The 27,413-nt window shown below is 28.2% G+C and overlaps 2 protein-coding genes across 7 annotated transcripts in view; one reads left to right on the forward strand and one right to left on the reverse strand.

Moving 5' to 3' along the window:
* LOC107165216 (uncharacterized) lies at positions 1-25,671 on the reverse strand. 5 transcript variants are annotated; one of them, XM_089227576.1, is made up of 4 exons: positions 25,519-25,671; positions 12,415-12,588; positions 9,357-9,756; positions 8,961-9,264 (listed from the first exon to the last, which is right to left on the reverse strand). In XM_089227576.1, exons 3-4 carry the CDS (start codon positions 9,711-9,713, stop codon positions 9,241-9,243), a joined length of 381 nt encoding a protein of 126 aa, XP_089083702.1. In that variant the 5' UTR covers positions 9,714-9,756; positions 12,415-12,588; positions 25,519-25,671; the 3' UTR covers positions 8,961-9,240. The 5 variants fall into 5 exon arrangements, 4 of the variants coding, with proteins under 4 accessions (XP_089083702.1, XP_015368843.2, XP_015368842.2 ...); XM_015513357.2 differs by lacking the exon at positions 25,519-25,671 and adding an exon at positions 12,701-12,842; XR_016191715.1 differs by lacking the exons at positions 12,415-12,588; positions 25,519-25,671 and adding an exon at positions 1-130 and having other exon boundaries at positions 9,102-9,264; positions 9,357-11,182.
* Positions 25,022-27,413, forward strand: part of LOC107172192 (uncharacterized) — a 9,209-nt gene continuing 6,817 nt past the window's right edge. The window contains exon 1 of one of the 2 annotated variants that reach the window (XM_089227575.1): positions 25,022-25,229. The gene's annotated coding sequence lies outside the window, so the exon portion shown is untranslated. The remainder of the gene's footprint in view (positions 25,230-27,413) is intronic. The other variant, XM_089227574.1, reaches the window with a different exon arrangement.

The raw sequence follows: 27,413 nt of genomic DNA on the forward strand, positions 1-27,413 counted from the left end.
TAAATAAAACAAAAATGTACTGTTCTGAAAATATAATAATATAATATTCCTATTTTCCAGACCTCCAGTTATGAAGACCGCGTCCATTTGCTCACATATTGGACGATATTCTACCAAATCAGCTTTGTTTCTAAAAACAAAAATATATACATTTTATCAGACATAACTAATTATATTTTTAACACCGTAGTGAAAATTATTGTTTAGTTTATTAAATAGTTAAATGTTCTATTCATACAATTCCAAAGTGAGCATCATATACATTTGTTATATAATGTCATTATGTATGTTTAAAGTTCTTTTTAATATAGGTCGTTAGAAGCAGAATTGTATAAGAGCAGTATTATTATTTCATGTAGGTATATATTTACTGCATATTTTTTTTAAAAGAAAAAGTTATAATATATAAATAAAGGTAATTAATTAAATCTTATTATTTTTTTTTAAATTAATTATTAGCAGCATTATTACTATGCATATTGTATAGTTCATCTAAAACATAATTTCTTGAAAAGTATATAGATTTTTTTCCCATCTATTTAAATCACTTTTAACTAGATTGTATGGTATTTTTATTTTTGATCATTTCATTTTTTTAATATAATTCTTTTATGTTTGCTACTTGGTAATTTATTTATGGATCACATTTAAAATGATCTTTTGGTAGCATAATAAAATATAGTTATTTTTCCATTATAAATATTATAATATTAATTAAATTTTTTAGTCCATTACTTATAGGTTGAATATAAAAGTAGTTTAGTACTTTGTCGCTTTGAATAGTTATATATTCGTACTTACATTGTTGTTTTTTCAATTTCTTAAGTCTGACCAAATTTGTAAATTTTTATGTATCTGTATACATATAACACATTTAAAGTTATCATATTTATTGGTTTCTTTGAAATGGGATTTTATGATTTATATTTCTTGTAGGTATTTTAAGATTCCGAGAGGAGCAATGGATGTATTGATTTTACGATGATGTGAATTTTCTGTCTGAAGACACTTTTTAAAGTAAAAAAAATGCTTTGATATTCAACTTTAGAATCTTTCTTGGTATTAAAATTAATTTAGTTGATACAATACAGAGTCCAAAGTAAAATTTTTCTAGATATTTTCTTAAAAATTGGAAAAACAAATTTTCAAGCACAACTCGATTTCGACAAAATCGATTTTTTTATTTAATTATCAATTTATAATTCACAAAAATATAGCCGTAGGATACGTTACATTTTCACCAAATTTTTGTATTACCATTTCATGAATATGGTATAAATTTCAAAATATTTTAACTCTTTTTGAGTTATTTATAGACGTGTGGAATTTTCGATATTTTCCTATTTTTGAATAACTGTCGAAAAAACAATTTGGACTCAGTCAAAAAACAAATATTAAGTGCAATGTTTCTCATACAACTATATAATCTATTACTGCTCTGATCAAAAAAATTAATTCGAACGTAATTCAAAAAAATATATCATTGTTTATGAGCACCTGATGTTAACGAATTTCGTAAAAACCACTAAAAATTACAAAATTATAGTTACATATAATTCATAAGATAAAAAGATAGTATTACTTACTAAACTATTAACTACAAAATACATATTGAATGGCTTAAAATTTAGGAACTACCTATCATTTATCATTGTAATCTACCAAAAATATACTAAACTCATTTTGGATGAAAAAAGCTTTAATGTACCTTAAACAAACTGTAATTTATTATATTAACTATAAAAAGTGTTAATTATTCGAACAGTTTATCATTATAAGATTTATATCATTTTATATCATAAATATCCATACTTTGATAGTTTTTAATCATAAAATCATTTCCAAAACATGTGATTATCATATACAAAATATTTTCTATTGTTTTATAAAACTGTATCGTTTTAACCAACTATGAAATGTATAACTCAATGAATAATGAGTTTTTAGTGAACTCGACTATAATACAACCAATACAGCAAGACAAGACAAAGCTTTTGTATTCTTTTTTTCATATTTTATTTTAAATGGTATCTAAAAAGGGTTTTCCCATATATATGCAAATATTAAAGACCTAAATAGCCCAGATTGTGCACCAGCACGTCAAAGCTTTCGGGCCGGACAGCGGGTAATTAAAAATATTTATCGGACTGGGCCAGTATAATCCTCAAATTAGATTTTCAACTAAACCGGCATTCTAAAAATAAAAAAGTGCTTTACAGACGGACATAATATGACAAAATAATAAAGTTCTATATATTTTTAAGTGCAGGTTCATATAAAATACATTAAATTAAAATTCCTAAAAAAAAAACAACAAACAAAACGTCATTTGCATTAGTATTTTACTAAAAGTTAAGATGCAAATTTAAACAAATGATATTCAATAATAATCTCTTGATCAGTCTTAGGCTACGATGAACTTTGCTCATTTTGTTTTAAGCCTTTTATAAATTATATAATTAATTAATTCAAAAAAAAATATTTTTATTTTATGTTTCAGTAAATTTTATAATCATATTGTATAATTGCTATGGATTGGTACTTAATTTAAGAGTGTAAATGTTACTTCTTTAAATAGTCATAAAAAATAAAATAATGATATTTTAATTTTTAATTAATTAGGTACTCAGCTTCGGATAGACCCACCGAGTTTTAGTTTTTAACCAGCCCTAAAAGGCCCATTTTCAAATGAACATTTTTAAATTGACTCCGATTTTACACAGCACACCGAAGTAACTAAATGTATTTAAATTTGTACCATAAAATAATTGTCAAAACACTTCGATCGGCCCACCGAGATTTTCTCGGTAGCTCGCCGTTTCAATCTCCTGTAAGATACTTCTGTTTAAAATCATAATATTTTTATACTCAACCTGTGATTCCAACTACTTGGTAAAATACTTTTCCTGACATAATGGTATGAAAGGTTCAAAGGTATCTAATTATCTAAACCCTTTTTTTTTTCATTTTTAACCGGCGACGCCGCGGGAACTGCTTTCGCATTGCTTCCGCGGAAAGGTATCTAAACCCTAAAGATATAAACATAAACCTATCATACTACAATTAAATGCCTTTACATTACGTATATTATTTATTCATTATATTATACAAATTGTTTACAGACTACAGCTGTATAATTTCCATTATGAAATTGAATTGGCACTTTAAAGTTAAAACTTTTTCTTAACAGATACTATGAACCATATTAAGTCTAAATTATACTGGTGTACGTAGAAGACCGATACCAGACATTACTGACATAACTGACAATGGTCGGGATCGAGTTATCAATGAATAAATGGATTATAGTTAAAATATTGTATAGCATTATACTAATAATATGCGATACGTAGTGATAGTGTGAAAAAGTGAACAATTTATTATTGTGGAACATTCAACTATAATTTATTTATTAGATAAATGAAAATCCAGAAATCAGATTTTTTTAGTCCCCGTATCTTTTAGACCGAAATTTGGCGATGAAACCTTAAAGTGCAAATTGACCTTTTTTTGGGATAACTCTAAAGCACAAAACAAATTTGCACTTTTGTACTTTGGACACTTTGGTAGTGGGATAAAAAATCAGAAATAAATTGTAAATCTATAATCATCTCCAATTCATAAATTTGGAACATGTATAAAGAAAAAAAATTCCAAAACGGAATACTTGATGACAGTTGGCTTCAAATTTTAAATAATTTTGAAGCACTTACTCATTATTACGAGTATATTATTTTAATATATTTATTAATTTATTATTTATGATACTGATTTAACTAATTTAAAATAATACCCAAAATTATTATTTTAATTTTTTAAGTACTGATCTCAATATAACACTGTAAATGCTTAATTAAATATTAATAATAACGATGATATATTAATAAAATACACATTTTTATGAAATTCATTTGGGCTTATGGGTTATTAAAAGGGTAATTTTTTTTTGCGCTTATGGATTATTTATTTTTGCACTAAATTTGATGATGTGAATCATGCTCCTATAGAATCAGATTCTATATTATGTACACAACCATGGCACATTGTGTTGCATATACGTACATTTTAGGCGTTATTTAATTTAATTTTTATATTTTATTTGTCATTGATATTCTGCCGCTCTTTAAGACCACAAAAATATGCATAAACATAAATTCAAAAACTTCAACTGTCTCTATGAAAGCTTAAAATTAGTCTAATCATTACTAAATATACAAATGTTATTAAAATATTCATGATGTATATAAATTGATGAATTTAGAAATAGTGGAATGTTTCAAGTTTATAAGATTGATAATTTTGAATTAAACAAAGCAACATATTGCAATATATTATACTTTTAAATGCCCAATTCAATCAAAATGTGAACATAATATAGGTATAATCATATCCCTAAAAAAAATTATGTTATGCATTTTTTTTTTAATTTCAGTAAGAACAACTTATGAAGATTCTTATAAAATATGTTTATGCCTCGAGAATTAACATGAAATATTTTATGAATTTTAAACTACAAAACAATTGGCAAATTGCTATGATTTTTATTCATCTCGTCAAAATATAACTTCAGAAAATAAAAAAAATCTATAATGAGTCGTGAAAAAGTATTTTGATATTTTTAATTAAATTACTGTAAGTAAGAAATATTTACGAAGAGAACGCTGTACGACTTCAGATGCGAAAAACGCCCACATCATGGCAAAATACTAATAATATATTCGTCGTTTAACTTAAAATCTTAAAATAAACCATGAAAAATACATATTTTGTTAAACAAAAATATTTAAATATTGACGTTTGACACACCACACACGTTTTTATTATGTACCGGATAAAATGAAATTTATTTCTGAATTTTAATATTATATTATAAAATTGATATTTAAATATTAAACCTTATTTGAATCTTTAATTTTTAGCCTGGCAAACACATAAAACGACAATACGTCACACATCGACTTGTTTAAATGTTGAATTATCAAATGAATGATTATACAAGGTATAATAATTAATAATATATTAAAATTCTGTCTAAAATTCAAACGTTTTAAATACTGCCACATACCCACATAGTATAGGTAATATTAATATAATATTATTATCATTAATATTAATTATAAGCACTAGGTACTCAAAGGCTATACGGGAAACAATCTTCAATCAGATTTTTTCGACTGCAATGATTTATAACTGTTTTCAATTTCATTATAGATCAACACTAAATCTTAAGCAAAACAAGCGAAAACAGATTAATTTCATATTATTTTTATTTCACCATCACCAATCTGTATTCGGTTCTACTTACTTAGTAATTTCTTTAATTTAATCGAATAGGTATTTAATTGTTTGTACCTATTAAAAGAGTTTGTAACAGGTCATTTTTTATTTATAATTCTAAAATATAAAAGGGATTAAAAAGGCTTAAAAATGTTTTTTACATTTCTATTTCTTCTCTAATTCTTCTCCATTTATTATCGTTTTAATTCCGATTTAAAATTTAAGTTTTCCTATTTGATTATCATTATCAACCTTAAATTATTGATGTTTTTTTTTTTAAAATTTAATGATATTGATTCGCATTATACGGTTTTTCTTTTAAGTCACCACGTAGTACCTACTTTCAGATGATTGTAATATTATTGTTGTTATTATACTATTATTTTAACAAAACTTGTATTTATTTAAACCACCTATCCAAGTATCGTTAACCTATGATTTCATTATTAAGTCACTAGATGGCGACACATGACAATGGATTTTTATTCAATTTATAATCTTGGACATAATAATATATCTAAGGTTAAAAATCATTGCATTATTATTTTATTAAACAAAACATTCAGATAATACGTATATTGTAATAATAAATTAGTATTTATTTTACAATTGAAATAAATCAATGTATAGAATTCTGTTGTTAAATCATTTCCAGATGTAAAATAGGTATTGAAAAAGTTTAAACTACCTATGATAAAATGTTGATCAAAAAACATAATATAAAAATTTAAGACTTGTTCTACATAAATAATACTATACTTAACTAGTTCAACTTTAATATTTCGTATATTAATAGTTATGTTATTCTTATTACTTATAATTTAATACCTACTTATGAGTCTTTTCGTTTTTCATTCACTCACTACCAGTGTATTCGTATAATAGTTATTAGCCAATATAAAGTTATCAGTATTAAATTTTTTTTATACTGAAGAGTGGATTATAGTTACTCTTCGACTGCATCAAAACAGTGTCCAAGTGAATCATATAAAAAGGGTTTTTTTGGGGTAAATGGACACATTTTAAATTTTACTTTAGGATGACTCTCAAGTACCTAATTGTGTTACTGATCCAACAATCCATCTTTCATTGAAAAAGAACTTCAAAAAACCTATGAAAATTATAATATTATTAAAAGAAACGTTAAATACATCGTTTATGGAATTCGTCATCATTGCAAAGATTGAACAACTATAATATTCCAAACGATTGGAAGGAGAGGAAGCACTTAGGTACTAAATATTATAGACTGTTATTCGATATAATATAAAAGGTGTTAAACTATTACCAAAACGTATATGATTAATTTAAAGTTTAAACTTAAATTTTTTATGAATTTTATATTTGTAGGTATTAAGGGCGACATAATATTTTGAGGTCCTTATTATAAAATCAATGTACCTAATATATTTTTATGTTTTTTTTTTTTTTTATAAGTTCAAAGAACTAACATAGGTACAAGAATTCAAGACACAAGTACATAACACTATGCATTGTAAAGTGATGAGACTAGTGAATCCAGATAATATACAATATACGTAACGTCATACGGAATAAGAATTTTCGAGTAAAGGGCAAGCACGTGACCTATTTTTTTTCTCAAAAATATACATTACAGGAAAATCTCGTTCACGTCGAAGAATGATCCTCGATAATTTTTTTTTTGTCCAAAAGAGATACACTTTTTACAGTGCACAATGGAATTAGATTTTGAAAATTCTGTTTTGAAAACCATACAATACGATTTTGAATTTGGCCAATTCTCTCCTATTTTGGTATATTTCTATGTTTATTTTAACTGTTTTTAAATTAAAAGTCGAAATTCAATGCACCCTGTAAAAAGTTATCCTTTTTCTGATAAAAAAAAAAAAATAATCAAATCACACTACTCTACGATACGCGAGAGTTTTTTCTTTAAAGCGTGACTTGAGCGAAATATAATTTTTGGTCAGTAATACTGTTGACATGTGCACGCTATACCTGCATACAATTATTTCACTCACGCTTATCATCATGGCCCATGGTCGGCAGCAAAGAAATTTCATATTACCTAAATATTGCCCCTTAATAAAGACACACGGGGAGGACCCTTGATTAAAAATATTATGCAGATGTGCATAAAAAGCAAAAAAAGTATTTTATTACCTAAATCACTTAAGTCATGTCGGTCAAACATGTGATAGTATTAAAAAAACAAGTAATAAAAATAATAGTTTAAATATAGTTTAAACATGCCTAGTTTATTTAACTCTCGTCTTAAAATAATTTTTATAATTAACACTAATCGCGCATAATCACTCACTCTATAATTTACATGCCTAATAGTTATATAATATTATATGAGTTGTAGCGTTATTATTTACTCTTAAACTTTATAAGTATTTGAGCATTTCCATGGTAGAATTTAGCTGTACATTTAAATTTTTTTATTTTTAACTCTTATAATCCACCTTTCCACCTTTCCAAATAATCACTGGTTTTCATTACAAATGGCTAAAAAATACGAGGTAATTATAAAAATTTATCCTTTAGATATTATTTTTAATTTTTGGTATATTGGTTGGTTTATTTATTACTGTCATTTTTTCTCTCTCTCTCTTTTTTCATTGTTATTCCTGTCACCATAGGGTGTTACCACTGGGTGTCTTCCCTAATCTCATTACTCACATTATTCTTACTTGTCACCCATCAAACCTACTTATTACACTAAGAAAATGTATAGAATGTAGATTACTTCAAATAAAAAAAAATAAAAGGTATATTGGTTACTAAACTTTTTAATTTTAATTTATTCTTAAGCTCACGCTGCCGGATACTCAAACCACTCTATTCTACCAATGTACAAAATTAAAAACAAAAATAATAATTTATAAATCTCTTTTAAAACCTATATGGACTTACGGACTATAACTCTGGGGAGCAGCCAAAAAATCTAATACCAACAAAATTCAAACCTTCCAAAATATTTCACTTCGCAAAATTACAAATGCCCCTTATTTCGTTTCAAATCTTACGTTTCATAACGACCTTCATATAAAAACAACTAACGATGAAGCCAAAACGTCTTACAACAGATTTCACCTCAAACTTGCGAATCACTACAATCCACTCATAAAAGCTCTCTCCATCCCAACTCTTCCTGGAAATCCACTACGTAGGTTGAAAAGATCATGGTGCCGCAACCTTCTCTAAATTAATATAACGATGCATATCAACAATACAGCTAAAGTGTCACTAATAGGTGGCTATTTTAATCATGTCTTTTTCGCTTGTTGTGTTACTTTTCTCGCATATGTTACATGATAAAAAAAAAAAAAATGTATTCTTATTGTACGTATGAGGTACAGATTGTGTACATAACAATAAAGAAAAAATTTTAATTTATAAAATACATTTTATTTATTGTTTGTACCTATTACCTGTCTGGGTTTTTAAATACCCAAAAGTATGATATAAGCCAAACATATTTTGGAACCCATAGGAGAGTTTTTATTACACAAGGAATCGAATTATAGAGTGATGGTGTTATATATAATATGGTAAATTCAACTAAATTATAATCATTTTAGTAACTAAAGTTTTATTATATTTTAATCATATTAACCATCAAAATGCCATAGCTATTAACGCAGATAAGATTTCTAGTGAACTTTATCACTTTAAAAAATATTTTAACAAACAAATTAAATGCAAAACATGCGTTATTATATTTGTAAGTCTCGAGTTTTATTATACACAATTATTTCCAAAACAAATATTAAAAAATAGTTATAACAATAATAATCATTAATCGCTTTTTGACAAAAATGTTTAAATCTCTTTACCTATACGTTTTAGGGCTGGTTTAAGAGACCACTGACGAGACGACGGCCGAGCTACATATAGATGGCACTAACGTTTCAGCGGCTGCACATTCTTGTTATCCGGTTATCCAACTGACCAATAAAACATCCTGTAGATAGTTTATGCATAGGGGCCACGAGTCATCTAACGTAAGCATACATTAGAAACGGAAGATTATAATTTAAAACTAAGAATTTGAAAAGATAAATATTACAAATTCACAGGCAGAAACAAACTTGGCATCTGACACTTGCGACGCAGTTTCTAAGGAACTTTTTGGACCGTCTCCAAAGTGACTTATATCCCCCAGACCGTCGAGGTCTGACGACTATTTCACTGAGGTTCTGTATTAGAAATGACGGCCATGCTTTCGAAGATCCATACACCACCAATTGTTGATAAGTTGTTATGTTGTATGGCAAGTTCATATAATTTCGGGGTATCGATCGAAACGCCCAAGGTCCTTGCATCCGACGTAATGAACGGCATTTTATCCCCATAAATGGCGAAACAGATAGGTCTAGCGTGTCCGTTACAGCATGGACATTAACTTCAAAAAACTCGCGTTTCTTCTTCCTGCAGTTGTCGTCCATTTATACAAATAATACACACGATGTCTGATTCATTATTCCATATCTAGTTGTAAATAATGCGATCATGCAATACAAATACGTACGGTTAAATAAATACTGTATATGATTATGTTATATTTTATATAGACTTATAATATTTTCTAATCGAGTAATATGATAATAAATGTTCTACTTGTTTATAAAGGAATGCATTGATAAAAGATAAATCCATTTTACATTATACTATTGATTAATAAAAATGCATTTTCCAATATTTTATATTTTATAAAGATATAATATATGTAGTAGAATTAAAAATGTATATAGTCGATATAATATTATTGTATATATAGATAATTTTTTATCTAAATCGTATAAGATTGTATTTACTTTTTGTTATAAAAGAACGCTTTTAATTGTTACAAATATTAAATAAACAATGTAATATGAATATAATATTATTATCTATGACGTTTCAACACTGTTTACAGTTAGCGTGTAAAAATTAGAATAAGTATAATTAGTAGTACTATACTATTGTTTCCGATTAACTCTTAAATCGGAATATCGGTTAAACTTACGAACAAATATAAATACAATAAAAACTCGCATTTATACATTCGACATAATATAATAGTATTTCATAATATTAAATACACATTTAAAAGAAAGAAAAAAAATATTTACTGATATATCAACGTCGGTATGAAAACAATCGACTAGACTCTATAATATTATAGAGTATTGGTATACATATCGCTATAGACGTGTTTTGGCTGCGATTTAAGGGAAGACGTTGGAGTGCAGTCGGTCGGTTAAAATTAACAAAATACACTCAAAAATCACGCGAAAATCATGTAAAAATCACGTGCAAGTCGTTCGCGCGTTCGTGATGTACAACCGAATTTCTGGACTGCATAATATTACTTATATCACGGAGAGATGTCGCACGCCGCGGTCGCCACTGCGTCGTCTACAATTATTATTATAGACTGGTGTGGAAGTCTGAGTCCTTTATTATAATATAATATTAGACCTTAACTGACGGCACGCTCTTAATAGATTCAAAAACATCCGACCGTATGCGACAACTGAGTGAAACGTAAATGAACGTGCTGGGACGAGACGTCATAATATATCCGTGTGACTGCAGTGTTTAATGTTTGTCACCGCTGGAGAAGGGGTTAGATTATACACGTATACACATAAACATACTATTATTATGCATACAAGTTTAGGATTTAAATGGCTAATTTATTGCCGTCCCAGACAACTCTAATCTTCCATACACTGCATCAAGTTCGTCTTTCTGTAGATTAGGATAAGAGCAATTGAATTTGACGGTTGAATTTTTTTGTACCGCGTCGTTGTTTTTTTTTCTATCGTGTACACTCATTTTTCGATTATAGAAATAACGCACGCAGAACAAATTACGAAACAATCAGTCTAAATTATTTACCATTTATCAGTATGATATTATTGTAAATAAAATAGTTTTAGACAAAATTATTAACAACAAACAACTATTTATACAAAGACGGATTGATACTTGGTTACCACCCTTTTTAAATCTGTTTCCATACACGAGTACCGTGGACTTTATTAAGGACGTTATTATATGCGTTAAATAATATTATTGTTGTGAAAACAAAAATAATTACAATTCATGGACCCATTTAGACTCGTTTTTTGATTTATACTGATTACAGGTGTTAAACACATTAAAACTTTTCTTGTCTGGTTTATTATAACATTAGGATTATAATGGCACCAATTCAAGTTTTTCAAACAAAATATATTTAATTGGCTATAACAAATAATAAGTGATCATAGTTAAAGAAAATGTTTAAAATCGTATCATATATTATGCATGCATGTATAACAAAATGTTGGTCTTAAAAATATCTCTAGATTATGTTGTATTAATTATATATTTTTTTTATCGATTAATGTATAAACTCCTGTATCGGGAAAATATATAGCTGCTTATTTTAGATTCTGAGCGGAGCAAGGAATGTATTGGTTTTACATTAATGCTTATTTATTTTTATTTTTTATTCTGTATAAACTTTTTCTCCCTCTAAACCTTTTCTGAAAGGTAATGTTCTTGAGCTGGTACTTTAGAAATGTCGTTTTTCGAATTTTCGAAACGGTACTCGAAATAAAAGTGGTTAAAAGAGAAAAAACGTACGATTTCACGATTTTACGATTTTATAATATTAAATAATTATTACGGACATTTTTTTTTTTTTTTTTTTGTAATTTTAACAATATAATTAATATAGTATAACATATCCTAGGCTGATAAACCGTCTCCATTTGGAATCGTTTTTCGTATACAATGATATTACATCATTGAATTCAAATTTAATACCATCCATTACAGTAACCCACTTGTAATCTACTATACTGCAGAGCGACATCCACCTACTTACTCGCTTTTTTTATTCATACGTTTTATTACGGACCATCATTTACTCACTTTATAATGGTTTAATGATAAACGAATTTAATTTGAAAATATCAAATACTGACCGAGTGGTTATCCAGTCTCTGCGTCTGCAGTGCCCGCACGGCGGTATTAACAGCATATATTTATACATTCACCGGTAAGAAAGAGAAAAAAAAATAAGTATCGACGGGATTTGTTATAATAACGAGGGGTCTGCGTATGGAGAAAAAACCCTAGGGTAAAACTATACGTGATGAAAAAAATACTCACACATACATGCACTATACAAGCACACACAAATAGACCTGTTCGCCGCCGTACGGTCCGTACTCACGTCTTGACTCCGAAGGGGGCGGTATTTTTTTCTCTTATCCATTACGCAGAAGAATCCCCAGGCCGCCTTTGTCACGTTCAATTCTACGAAATTACGCGGGTTTCTATTTTCTGTCAAAAAAAAAAAAAACGTCTTAAATGCACACATATCCAAGGTTTGTTTGCAAACGAAAAAAAACTCTCGAGGTTATTGTGGAATATCCCGTTTTTGTGTAAAATTTACCGTTTCACAGTCATCGTTGAAATTCTTTTGGTAAATTGGTAAATAAGGTCCTCTCTTGGGCAAAACACGAATTAAACGATTTATATTATATACCTACACGATAACATTTTACAATATTTATTAGTCTTATTCGATCACGTTGAGAGGACCCGCATGATGACGTGTTGTATCAGGCTTACAACAATAATAATATGATAAAAACTGTTTTACGTGAACTGTACTCCCTCTACAGTGTCTACGCTTATAGAAAATTTACTTAATGTATAAGGAAGAACTTAATCTGTGACGAAGCGTTTTTATTTTATTTTATTTATTTATTTTTTTTTTTTTTTTGATAGGACTAATCAATATTTTTTAATAATTTAATGAAAAAAGAAACGAAAAACCTAATGTTCTTGAACTGATAACTTTAATTGTATATAATATGTTATTCGAATAATAAAAACACTTCGACACAGATAAAGTCCTTCCGTAATCCCTATGCATTTTGGAATTTTGGTAATTTTACCATACCAGACAGTTACCTACAGAGGGGTAACTCAAAACAGTTTTTGCACATTTATAAATTTGTAAAACGGAGACAACACTCATACGAGTTAGCGTCCTCTTTATACCATTTTATTATTGATTACAATTAACAATAGATAAATAATTATTATTCTACTTATATCCATTTATTGGATAATATATAAATATAGGTAACAGAGCTAGGCGAGTGTACGGACGTACGGTAAACCCCAATGAATGTCAATATACTTAAAAATAAAAATAAATCAAATTAATGCATTCCTAGAAATACGTTATAAAAATGTTTTCCTAAGCATGCTGGTAAAGCATTATTAGCAAAATAATTTTAATTAATTATATACCTACTATAATTTTGGAAATTAATGACATAATCTGTATTTTAAAATTTTGATGACTTACTATTAGTAGAATGCACTATAATTTAATTTTTTTTTTTATCATTCATAATAATATACTTACAAAAAAACTGCATAATGATTTATTAACAAGAGAAATTTGATTTTATAAAACATCAAATTTAATAATTTCTAAATCAAAATTATTTATAGAAAGTAAAAGAAATATTTAAATAATAATATAAACTATATCATTTTTAGCCGTATTGGCGCTTTATATCATGATTATATAAATTTAAATTACTTAATTACATATAATAAAATTATTTTAGAATATTGTGTCACTACCTACCACAACAGTATGTCATCACCTTAACAATAAAAAAGTGTACAATAATACAGTATGTAAAATACTAATACAGACATTTATATATATATATATATATATATATATATATATATATATTATTTATATAATAAAATCTCAAAACATTAACGTCACAAAGTATTATAAAGTGGTTTAAAGACATACAATTTTTTTTACACATATTACAATATATTGTATATTATTTTTATGTAATAGCGGGTTCCTATAATAACTGGTTAATAGTTAATACGGGGGCACGTTACAAGTATTCGTCCTTACACATTGTTCATTTAATAAGTATAAAATTTTAAAAATAAAATATTCCAAACGAAAAACATTATTTCCACTCTTCTTTAAAAAAAAAATTGTTTTTTTCAACTTGTAGATAATTTAAATTCAATAAGTAATAATGTTGAACACTATTGCCTAAATTAGGTATTATGATATGTATTTTTTTTAGAGAGAGCCGTGCACAACATGAGCGTTTGGTTGTACAATTATATTAAACTATATTATGTACTTATAAAATTGTATTATTATAGTGTCAATGGTCAGCGATCAGATCACCTCTTTATAGAGCAATTCTGCTATGCTCCTTTTTTCGTACATCTAAGCACCTAGGTCCTAATTATATTACATTAAGTGGATACAGATTGTAAATGAAAGATAAGCTTTTAAAAAATAGTGATAATAATTCGATTATTATGGTTAACAAGGCGTTCCGACTAATTTTAAGCTCATAAAAAAAACCAAAGGAAAAGTTGCTAAATTACATTTTTTTTAATTTGGTTACTTCAATTTATGATTAAAATTACTATTTTAAAATTTTTTATCATCAGAAAATAAGATTTTGTAACAATGCTTAATTTCTGATATTGAATTACTACAAAAGGTAATATTTATTATTATCAAATATTGAGAAATGTAAAAAACTACATAATAATATAATATTGTTTTTTTTTTATTTAAAAAAAATATAAAATCAGTATTAATAAAGTCTAAATACTCAAAAATTATTTTAAATATATTTTTACGGCGTTATGTTAAAAAAAAATTAAAGCCTAAATGCCTAATAATAATTGAACTAATTAATACAATTTTATAATCTGGATATTTTGCATTGCGTAGTCATGTTTCTTGTCTCAAGTCATTTTTGGTCGTTAATTTTATTTTTCCGTACAGTTAATTGAATAAATGTATGACCGCTGTATAACTTAACAAGACATAGGATGCATTTTTGCCCCGTAATAAATTACAAGCTCCTACACCCGACGTTGTATACTTCTTCAACAAACTGAAATTTATTCTGACAAATTGTATTCACTTTAATTTGTAAAATTAACATTATGAAACACTACACGCATTATGCTTGCACAGGCATTTATTTTTATTATTTAAAAGAAAATGTATGATATTAAAATTAAAAAAGCGGGTAAGTCGTAGATGTCGCTCTGCTGTGCAGTTATAGGTTACAAGTGGATTACTGTAATGGACGGAATTAAATTTGAATTCAATGATATTATATCATTGTATATATGAAAAACGATTCTGAGCGAAGACGGTTTAATAACTGCCTAGGATATATTATTATAGATTATCAAAAATTTTCCAATCTTAGAATTAAAAAGACAATTTTTTATGAATTTCTAGCTTATAATAATGGCTGAAACACGATTGAGCATAAAACACCTTTTTTGCGACACGATTGAGCAAAATTGTCGGCGTATCAAAGGAAATTAAAATACAAAAGAAAACTTACACGATTGAGCATAAAAAACTCTGCAACGTTGCCATTTTCAATTTAAAAAAAGTAAAAATAAATAATTTAAATTTAAAAATATTTATTCAAATAATTATAATAATTTAAAATATAATATGCCAAAAAAATAACACAATTTTATAGTCAAAATTTAATATACCTAGTCACATTAAAATAGTATTTAGATCCAATTGATAATAACAATAATAATAGATATGGCATGAAAAAAATAAAATCAAAATATTTATAATAATAATAGTTATGAAATATTTATAATAATAATAGTTATGACGTGAAAATAATAAAATTAAAATGTTTATAAATCAATAATAAATAATAGTCGCATTTTATAATAATATATAGATTTGTTTGAAAATAATAAAATTGTAATAAATTAAATTGAAATACCTTGGTATCTATTTCCAAGCTGGCTTAAATATATTAATAAATTTTCTGTATTCTTACAATTTAAATATTGGCGGAAAGCTTTCATATTAAATTCTATTTTCTGAATTTCGTTTGCGGGATGTAATTTTATGGATTTATTTTTAATAGATATGATCTTAGTCAACGTTTCGGCTTGTGTTTCGATTAATACCCTAACGACTGCATGGACATGAGGATGAGGTGAATAAAACTGTGCATTATATGTGCGATGATTAATAATAATACGTCAAAATAATAAATTACAAAATTTTGGCAACATGAATGTGGCAACATCGCATAAAATATTCTATGCTCAATCGTGTTGCTAAAAAGGTATATGCTCAATCGTTTTATGCTCAATCGTGCTTTACCGATAATAATTTGCGAATTTTCGTGATTTTTACGTATTTTGTGAATTTATTTTATTTTTCAACTGCTATTGTAACAATATGTTAAGAGCCTTGTATTAAATTTTCAAGCTTTTCTGCCTAACAAATAAATTTTTATCAATATTAATTAAAAAAAAAACTAATAATGATCGAAAATTTCAAATGCCTATGAATAGTTCAACTTAAGTCGAACATATTTGAAAATTGCATGGTGAATAGAATATACTTATATAAACATTTGGTGAAAATTGCATGTATCTATAGTCATTTTTTTTAAAGTTACATCAAAAACCAAAATCGATTGTGCGTAAAATTTCTCGTTTTTCCCTTAATTTTTAGTTTGTTTATCCCGATCATTTAGAAAAATATTAAGAATTTTTTACTTTTGACTCACCCAAAGTACCAACTAGATTCATTTTCTAATCGAACGAGGTACTGACATCAAAAATCGAGGCACTTTTATTGCCCCAAAACGTGATGACAGACACAAAAAAAAAATAAATAAAAACACACATCATGATGGTAAAATCAATACATTCATCACTCCGCTCAGAATTTATAACTAAAAACGGAAAATTTCAAATGTCTATAAATAACTTAAAAACTGTTGAAATATTTTGAAAATGTTACCAATTATAGGAATTGATAAAATAAACATACGATGTAAATTTAAATTTTTTACTGTTATTCGTTTTTGAAAAACAATTAAATGAGAATATCGGTATACAAGACAATATGAATGAATATTCAATTTTGTAATTCAAATGCACATACAAATTTAATTTGACTATCCAATAGAATTTTTTTTATTTGATAAAAGTGGACAAACTCATGAAAATCTTATATTGAAATTTAAAATCTTAGATTCACAAAGATACATTTTTATGAATTTTCAACTCAAAATAAATTGCAAATTTTCTAGATTTTTACGTTTTTTTATTAAAATTTGAACTTAAATACTAATTTAAAAAGATTGTGAATTTTGTAAAAATTCCCGCTTTTCCTTATTTTAGATTCTAAGCGGAGCAAAATATCAGAAAGTGAATCTAATTGGTACATTAGGGGGTCAAAAGAAAAAAATTCTTAATATTTTTATAAATAATCGGGATAAAAATACTAAAAATTAAGGGGAAAACGGGAAATTGTACGCACAATCAATTTTGGTTTTTGATGTAACATTAAAACAGATGACCATAGATTAATGTATTTTTCACCAAATGCTTATATAAATATATTCTATCCGCCATGCAATTTTCAAAAATTTTCAACTTAAGTTAATTATTTATAGGTATTAAACAATAAATTTTCGATCATTATTAGTTTTTTTAAAATTAATATCGATAAAAATGTATTTTTTGGGTAGAAGATCTTGAAAATTGAATACAACGTTTTAAACATATTGTTACAATAGCAGTTGAAAAATAAAATAAATTCATACTCACAATTATTTTTTATAAGCATTCAAAGTTTGAATTTTGACAAAATACATAAAAATCATGAAAATTCGTAAATTATTTTAAGCTAGAAATTCATAAAAAATTTTCTTTTTAAATCTAAAATTTGAAAATTCAATACAAGATTCGTTATAAGTTTGTCAATCTTTATCACACAAAAAAATTTTCACCGGAAATTAAAATTAAAATTTTATGAGCATTTGAAATTTAAATTTTTAAAACATTGGATTTTCACTGGATTTCACATTATTTATCGATTTTCTTATTTTGGTGTAACTCTAAAACAAATGACCGCAGATACTTGAAATTTTCACTGAATGTTTATATAGGAATTTTCTATATTTGATACTATTTTCAAAATATTTAGATTTGTTTTTAAGGTTTTTACTGACATAAATTTTAGTATAAATATCGATAAAAATTTATTTGTTGGGTAGAAAAGTTTGAAAATGTAATACAAGGCTTCTAAAACATTGTAAGTAACAATAGCAGTTGAAAAATATAAAAAATACGTAGACACGATTTTTTTTATAGGCATTAAATGTTCAAATTTTGACTAAATAGGTAAAAATTACGGCAATGTTCAAATTATCCTAAATAGAAATTTATAAAAGTTTTTCTTTTTAGATCTAAGATTTGAAAATTAAATACAAGGCTCCTAACATATTTTTACAATAGCAGTTGAATGCAGTTTAAAAATAAAATAAATATAAAGTCACAATTTTTTTTTACAAGCATTCAAAATATTAATTTTGACAACATACGTAAAAATCACGAAAATTCGTAAATTATTTTACGCTAGAAATTCATAAATTTTTTTCTTTTTAAATCTAAGATTTGAAAATTTTTAATAATCTATAATATATCCTAGACAGATAAACCGTTTCCGCTCAGAATCGTTTTTTGTATACAATGATATAATTCCATTGGATTCAAATTTAATTCCATCCATTACAGTCACCCACTTGTAACCTATACTGTATACAGCAGAGCGACATCCACGACTTACCCGCTTTTTTTTTTTCCGGTATTTTTGAAAACTACTCGTTAGTCGTTATTTCAAAATTTTACCTTCTCAATTCATCACTTTACGACCGAAAAAACTACTGAAGTTGAAAATCGAAGCATTATTTCGACAATTTATCGTGTACACAAAAACAAAAAAAAAATATATATATATATAAGGTGCTGGAGTGGCGTAGTTGTCACGTGGTTGATTGTGACTCACACAGTCATCAGTTCAATACATAGCAAAGTGCAAAAAAAATTGCGTGGTTTTACGCGATCGCCAATTTCTAGTGCTGTCGTCCAATTGCCTCATCTGGATTCCAACTAGGTCCCACTCCAATGGAAGTGAAGACCGCACATGTCTCCTCTTGGAGAAGTGGGTGTAGTATCATGTATATAGTGAAATATACATAGATAAATAGATCACATGATCTCCCTACTACCCACTTGTGATACGCTGCAATGACAATCCTTAAGACAGTTTCAATGAATAAAAACAGAAACAAAATAAATGTAATATGTATAAAAACGCACATCATTGTAAAATCAATACATTCATCACTCGGCTCAGAATCTAAAACTAAAGTCAATAATCTTAAAATTTAATATTTTCCTTATCCGTTTTTTTAAACCATAAAATACTAACACTATTAATATTTACCATACATTTATTGCTTATAATTTATCAAATAATGTAAAACATAGGTTATCTTCGGGCAATTTTACTCGTCTTTTTATACCTGTAGTAGTTGAAACAGCAACGGGGATTAATGAGCAACTGATTTACTGATAGTTATAAGATGTTATACTTTATCATCATTAAAGATATAACACTTAACTGCGTTTACGAGTGGATAGACCGAATGTAGAAGAGCGTATGATAAACATGCTAAAATTTATCAGTGGATATAAAATAATCAGTATCGTCGATAAAATGTTGAAAATTTAGTAATCATTATTTATTTTTTAAATAAATACTTTGGATACCAAATTGAATACTTCAATTTGCTTTCTGTTAAGTGGATGTCAGCACACTGTTGGTTTTCTCTATATGACTCTATCTAACCCACGCGCAACATAGACAAAATACAATTACACAGAATCAAATTATTTTTTTTACTTTTTGAATAATCTTAGAGTAAAATCACTTAATACGAAATCGACGAAAATAATATTATTAAAGATAATTTAAAAACAATTTAAACATCATTATTGAATTTGCAAAAAAAAAAATTACTCAAAAATAGTAAAAAACGATTTTAGGTCGAAAAGTTTTATCAATTTTGCGCGTAAGTCCGAGAGAAAAAATAAATATTGCACTGACATTCTCTTAAATATCTTATTTAGGTACTGTGACCACAGCAAGGACACGAGTCTTAATGATTTACTTGTGAAATACATTTCAAAAGTAAAAGACACCCAACAAATTAATAAAGCTCTATAAGACTATAAGTAAACCAAAAATATTTATATTATTTTATTGAAAAGTTAATATAATTAATTTTTATGTTTAGTTTAAGAAGAAAAGTAAGACAATATGTTGACATTATATATTTGATTGGGAAAGCTCAATACGTACATGATAAAATAATATTGTGTGTCTACCATTGAATTTATCGTTAAAGAAAATCTTAAAACCTACCACATTTAAGTCCTCTTGAGAAAACATTTCAAGGAAAAATTTCCGCTACCTACTGATACGCCTATATTCTATAAGCATTTAGATAAAACCTGTTCCTTTTACCCTAAGCTAGTTAAAATTTGACTGCAGTTAATTTCAAATATAAACACTGAACAAGGGTTATTTTCAAAAATATAGCAGTGAAATTAAGAAATACGTTCAAAGAGTAAACCCTATAATAAACTATTGGACAAGAAATAAAATTAGAGTTGTTAGATGGGTTTTATGTGTATAATATATAATGTAATATGAAATTTGTTTTGTGAGTTTATCAACACCTTATGAACTAGTAAAAAATAAAAATGATTACATCATATACTTCGAGGTTAGATTCCGGAAGAAAATCGGTTCTATAGTTGGTATATAAAATTTCAAATGTCAAAAATTACTCAAAACAGTCAAAACCAGTTTTTGTCGAAATTCGTTTTGATTTTGTTGTAGGTAATTCAAAAATAAATATTTTAGGTACTTAAGATTTTTACCAAAAATCATTTTCTAGACATGATATAATTTTTAAAATTTTCTAGAACTAAAATGTTTTTATGCTATATTGCTATATATTTATAGAAATTTGGCATTTTCTATTATGTACTGGTTTTTTGATTTTGTATAATCAAATTAATTTTTGAATTAAAAACTTGAAAATTGAATACAATCCTAAACAGTTGTCTATACCACAATTAAAAATTATATTGTGAATAAAAAGTCACAACTTTTTATATAAGTTATAGGTACTAGGTACATAATTTATTAAAATCACAAAAATGTTGAAATTAAAAATATATAAAACTTGTGAATTTTTAACCTGAGACAGTGGGACATGAAAATTATTTCAATGTTTCTATTTTTCTAATATAAATTTATCATAAATCAATTGTTTCTAAACAAACTTATAAATCTCAAAAATTGTATTTTAATTTATGTATATAATATGAATGTTTAATAAAAAAATAACGATTTTAGTTATATAATTGCAACTCAAAAAATCAGGTCCTCAAACCTGAATTTATCGAAATACTTGACACCTCTAAAAACCCTTAAAAAATTAAATCTCAAAACCCAAATAATTTTGTTTTTTACAATCTACTTGTGATGTATTAATTTATAAGTAATTCTTGTTGTTAGTTCAATTTTAAAGTTAGTTGTTAATATTAACAATATTGTTAAAATAACATATTTTATGATAAATTATAGTTAGGTAATTTCAATAAATATATATTTTTTTTTTTTGAAAAAAAAATCTTTAATTGATTCTGTTGAAAACCAAATTGCTAACTTGATTTTTAAGTTATAAATCATTTTCTATAAACGCTGTGATCTCAACAAAACTGAACAATCGTGACTGTGCCCAAATAATAATAAATAAATAATACCTATAATTAATAATAAGTATTTTATTAAAGTTTAGTGACAAATATCATTATTCATGACTATATTTGCCGGTTTTTTGGAAATCGAAAAATCATAATTTATATTTCATTTTATTTCTCTGTGACTCTGCGCCCATTAGGTCTGCCTGTTTTAAATATTTAGTAAACTTATTAGTTATATTTGTCGAATTAGTTCTTGTACTACTGTAGTACAACTGAGTTGGGTCTAAAATAAATATTGGACATTCGTGAATCGTCGTGATAAGTATATTTATTTTATTATAAACAATATATGTTTGCTATACAATTTTTTCAGCTTAACAATTGTTTAGGGGCTTAGCCTTAAATGAAAATTGTTTTTTTTTTTTCAAGACTACAGAACATCCGTTTTTACGTTTGCTTAGTGTTTAGATATTTTTTATTCCGGTATTTGAACTTTGAACACCTGAATACATTTAGTACTCAAAACCCGAATAAATAATGGTAGGATATCCTTGCAAAAAATATTAATTATATAAACTTGGAGCTTTTGTTTGTTGTGTAAATTATTGTATAATGTATACACTATGGGGGGGGGGGGGGTACTCAATGCAATTTTTAAAATATTTAGCTGAATTTTAAGCTATTTATTCCACGAATTTATTCTACACAGCATATGCAGGAAATAGCAATAAATAATATTTTAATAAAGAATAATTAATGTTTTAATATGCGCGTTTTGTTTTTATCAAAAATTAGTTGAAACTATCGCATTACGAATACAAAAATAAATTCCTTAAATCAACATAAAAAACATTTATAAATACATTAATGACAAACATCCTTAGAAAATAATATAGGTTCATGGCTTGCAGACGGTCAACACTTAAAACTATTTTTCGTGTGCAATGTATTATCATTGAATTCACATTTATCATTATCCATTATTGAAAAATCCAACAAATAAAGAAATAAACCTTAATACAGATTAGAAACGTTGTATAAATACAATAAGTTCGAATAACCCGTGTGATTAATGAAACGTTTATGTTATGTTAATAGTAAACTAAGTAAAGTAAATAATACTTTAGTGAACATTTCAACAATTGTCTATTAAAGGTACTTACCTAATTACCTACATTTGTATCTTAATATCTTATCGCGTTTATAAATTGAAAAAGCATAATATTAGTGTAGATTGGCGGACACAAATTATCTACCATCATATCTACGTCGCAAAATTAGTCGAACAAATTATTGTTAAAATACTTTAAATAACCCTAAACCCAAATTTGATTGTTTTTATAAAAATAGTATTTGTACGCCGAGATCGTTATACCTAGCGGTGCAAAAACAAATATTTGTTTTTGAATAGGTGAGAACTTTCTCTCTATCAGTTCTGACAGTTCTATAAATAAAAACAATTTTAAGGGTGCTCTATCAAGTAAAAAAATTGATTTTTTTAATATTCTTAGTACGATATGAAATAGAAAAAGAGAATAAAAACAATTTTTATTCACTCATATTATTTAAGGATAATCATAGTTTATATTGAAATTATTAATGGTTATAAAAATATTTATGCTAGGTACGAAAGTACAGTGGCGTGTATAGAAATAATTGTCTGGTTGGGCTATAATATATAGCAACTAACTAATGATCAGCACCTAGAGGCTACTATACATTATTTAACAGTTACGGCTGTAATTTTGTGGGGGGGGGGGGCGCTGTAGCCCACTAGCCACTAGTTCCCCTCTATACACACCACTGCGACAGTGTACAAGTAAAACAATGTATTTCGATATAATATGATGAACCTAACCTAACCTAACCTAAGCCATCGGGATAGAAATAAGAAAACGTCCTGCTAACAATGCTACTGTTGTCGTGAAATTGGACCTAGAAGGTTGTAACTCTGTATTAATATCCCCTAAGGTGTGTAGATAATGATTTAATCTAAAAAAAAAAACATTAAGATTAGAATTTTAAATGCATAGTTTTGACCGAGTAAAATGACATTTCAGATCACAAAATATGTGCTGCTAGTTGCTACACGTCCGAGCGCCCGAGCGTATTTTACTTTAAACACAGAAGCCGATCTGTAATCATACCAATACAATGAAGTTATCTTTTAAAATTTTAACTATTATAGCTGCGAACCGTCTAAAATGATTTCGTAAACATTCTTCACGTCCTTATCTTGTTAATTAATTGTTGCTTGCGAACTGATCGGTACATACTTGTCCACAGTCCACACGCATAATGTCAGCCAGTTTCCTATGTTTTTCACTATAGGTATATTGTAATATTATTAATATTGTTATTATTATCATCATCGTCATCATCATCACCATCACCACCATCTGATCATCATCATAGTGCAGAACACAGTATTCACTATTCAAGCGTTTTAATAATACAGTCGGCTGTGTCGGTATAAGGTAGTGGATAGACACCCCCTCTGACCATGTCCGCACAAGTATTATCCTGGTGAAAATGTTCGTCCCCTAGTCGGGCACATGACTGCACGCCGACTCAACGAACTGGAAAACCGGTTATATGTGCGTGCCCCGAAAATAGCCACCGACTTTCCTACGCTGGTCGGAGGGGCGTGGGCGTTTGGGGTCGTCGTCGTCGGAGGGGTTCGGGCGAGTCCGGACCCTTTGTACCCACCACCACCGTGTGCACCTGCCACCGTCCGAGTGTAAGTGTGGGTGTGTGCGTGTGTTTGTGTGTGTGTTTGCGGGCGCGCGTTTGTGTGAGTATGTGTGTGTATGGTGTGTGCAGGCGCCAAGGCTCGGCCGTCCATTTGGGGGGATCCCCTCACCATGCTCATGGTGGAGGGTATTGGAGGGGGATATTTGGTGGGTGTGCGTGCGTGTGAGAGTCCGTGCGGGTGGTGGAGGGGACGGCGTACACGGCCGCGTGCGTCACATGACGTCACGGCCGCCGACCCGTACCCTAGAGGGGGTTGCCGGCGGCCGCACCACAGCGTACACGTTCGTTCGGCGGCGGCGGCGGTGGTGAAATTCAGTAACGTTCTCGACGTGTGCGAATCGTGTCACGCGCGTGTTCCGCCGACGTCCACCCGCCCGCCCACCAGATTGCCTGCCACAAACGCCTTGCACCGGTTAAATTTGGACAGTTATCAATATTATTATAATTGTTATCATAATATTATAACGTGTATCATCGACTATTGTCGTCCAGGAGACCAGGAACCGTAATCAGAGGTAATAGTGTTCAGTATAATATATTATATTTATTATTTTTTTTTTTGCATTATTAAATGTGTACTATTATTAATAATAATAAGTAATAACACTAATAACATATAATACACGATGGTACGTCGGTACCGTACCGGTATCATAGTAGTTGGAGTATAATACTAGCCTAGAACTGACTTGGTACAATAGAACGCGCAATATTGTGGGTGCAGTGTCATACGTAGATACGCGTAGATCGAGAATACTCACGCCCGATATGATATTGTGTCGTAGACATAATAGTATTATTTACCTGTAGAATCGTAAGACCCGGCAAACGGACTATTTCCGGACGAGATTCAGTGTATTCCGGCAGTTTGCGGATCGTTACATCCGACAGACTGCTATACAACAGGTGAACTGATTGGCTGCACCAGCACGTGTGCGTGTTATCACCGCACGATGCTCTGTATAACCACGTATTACTATTACTATTATATTTTATCTCCGCTACAGTCCGGACGCAATTAAGCACATGGTCAGCCGACAGCGGCACTGTGGTAGTTGGCCTAGGATAACAATATAATATTAACATTACTAGGTGGCGGCGGCGGCATGTGCACCATTGGACCGGTCCCCCCGAAACTGGTTTCGATTTTATTTCTTTACCGCACTGCAGTTTGTCAGTGGCGACGGGGACTAACCCAGTCCGTAATCATAATATTAATGATATAATCGCACATATTATACGTATGAGGTTGTTTTGAGATGACCACTGGTTATTTTAATAATAATAATATTAAGTTAAGTCGCGTGACAAGGACGTTTGGGTTTTCGACTGTTGCACAATGCCGCTGTTGTCCAAGTAAAAATCGGCGTGCAAATTTCTGTTCACAGAAATAACGACTCCGTAAATCATCGATTGTAACTCCAGTTTCGTGTACTTACTCTGTGAGAAGTGATATGATAACGACATGTCCTAACCCGTTTCCCATTTTATATAGGTACCATTATATAAATTTATATATGTGTCGTTCTCGTTAGAGGTAAAGGAGAAGAGCGAGAAGGATATACTTAACTGCCTTACAGTTGTTGTCCTTAAACGCGTTATTTTGTCGTCTAAAAGCGCTGTCACTGACTCGTTTGTCATCGCCAAAAATTTCCATTTACACGAGTAGGCTACTCTCCGCAATCATTACGAAACAATAGTAATACATAGATACGTACAAATTAATCTCCCAGCTATTATATATCATCTAAACACTGGTGTTTCAAGCAAAATTTGTCGATTGGCATACGATTGATGTCTCTGATAGTTACATGTAGCTCTCGTTTTCTTGGAATCAACCAACGTACGTTCGACGTATTGGAATCCTTTATTATCTAGTAGTTCTATCTACGCGACATTCGTGTTTACCCGTTGTGTTCGTCGATATCCACTGTAGTCTGCAGTAGACACCCAAGGTAAAATGGGTATAATTTTAGCGGAGACCTTGTCAGTTGTGTCCAGAACATAATATATCATCAACCCATGTAATTATAAAAGAACAAAAAAATAGGCCACATTTTTTGTTTTCGCTAATTTAATTTTTTTACATTCTATCTTAGGTAGAACTGGTTATACACGTGTAGTATTGGTGTATTTTAGATTTGAGATATTCACCTCATTCGTATTTATGATTACCTAATTTACCTATAGCACAGTAAGTATAAACGTGGCTTTAAAGTACCTACATACACAACTAAATAACGAATTAAATTATTATAATAATTATTAAATAAGTAATAACGTTATACTGCTGTATAGTGTAAACTTCACCACATAAATAATTTACATTTTATTTGTAATAAGCTTTCAAGGCATATTACTGTGGTTTGCGTGGATTTGGGATTTTCTAATGTTATCAGTAGTTCCGTCCATCATGCTAAGTCCCAACAAAATAAGTTTAAAAATGTTGGACATTTAAAAATTCGAGTATATAGATTAGACACAAACAGTCGTCAGTAAAATTGTTCATCTTTTAAGAAACTAATAGGTCAAAAAATAAAAAAATAAATATTAAAGTCAAATTGAAATAGATTTTAATGTGAATTTATCGGGTTTAGAATCTGTTATCATACCACCAGATAATGGGAATTAGCTAGTACCTAGTACCTACGTATAATATACCTAAATATAATATTTCCTTTGTAATGTAGTAACGTGTA

The sequence above is a fragment of the Diuraphis noxia genome, unplaced genomic scaffold (assembly GCF_037042655.1).
Source record: "Diuraphis noxia isolate RWA-SAM2 unplaced genomic scaffold, SU_Dnox_SAM2 contig0004, whole genome shotgun sequence".
Taxonomy (NCBI): Eukaryota; Metazoa; Arthropoda; class Insecta; order Hemiptera; family Aphididae; genus Diuraphis; species Diuraphis noxia.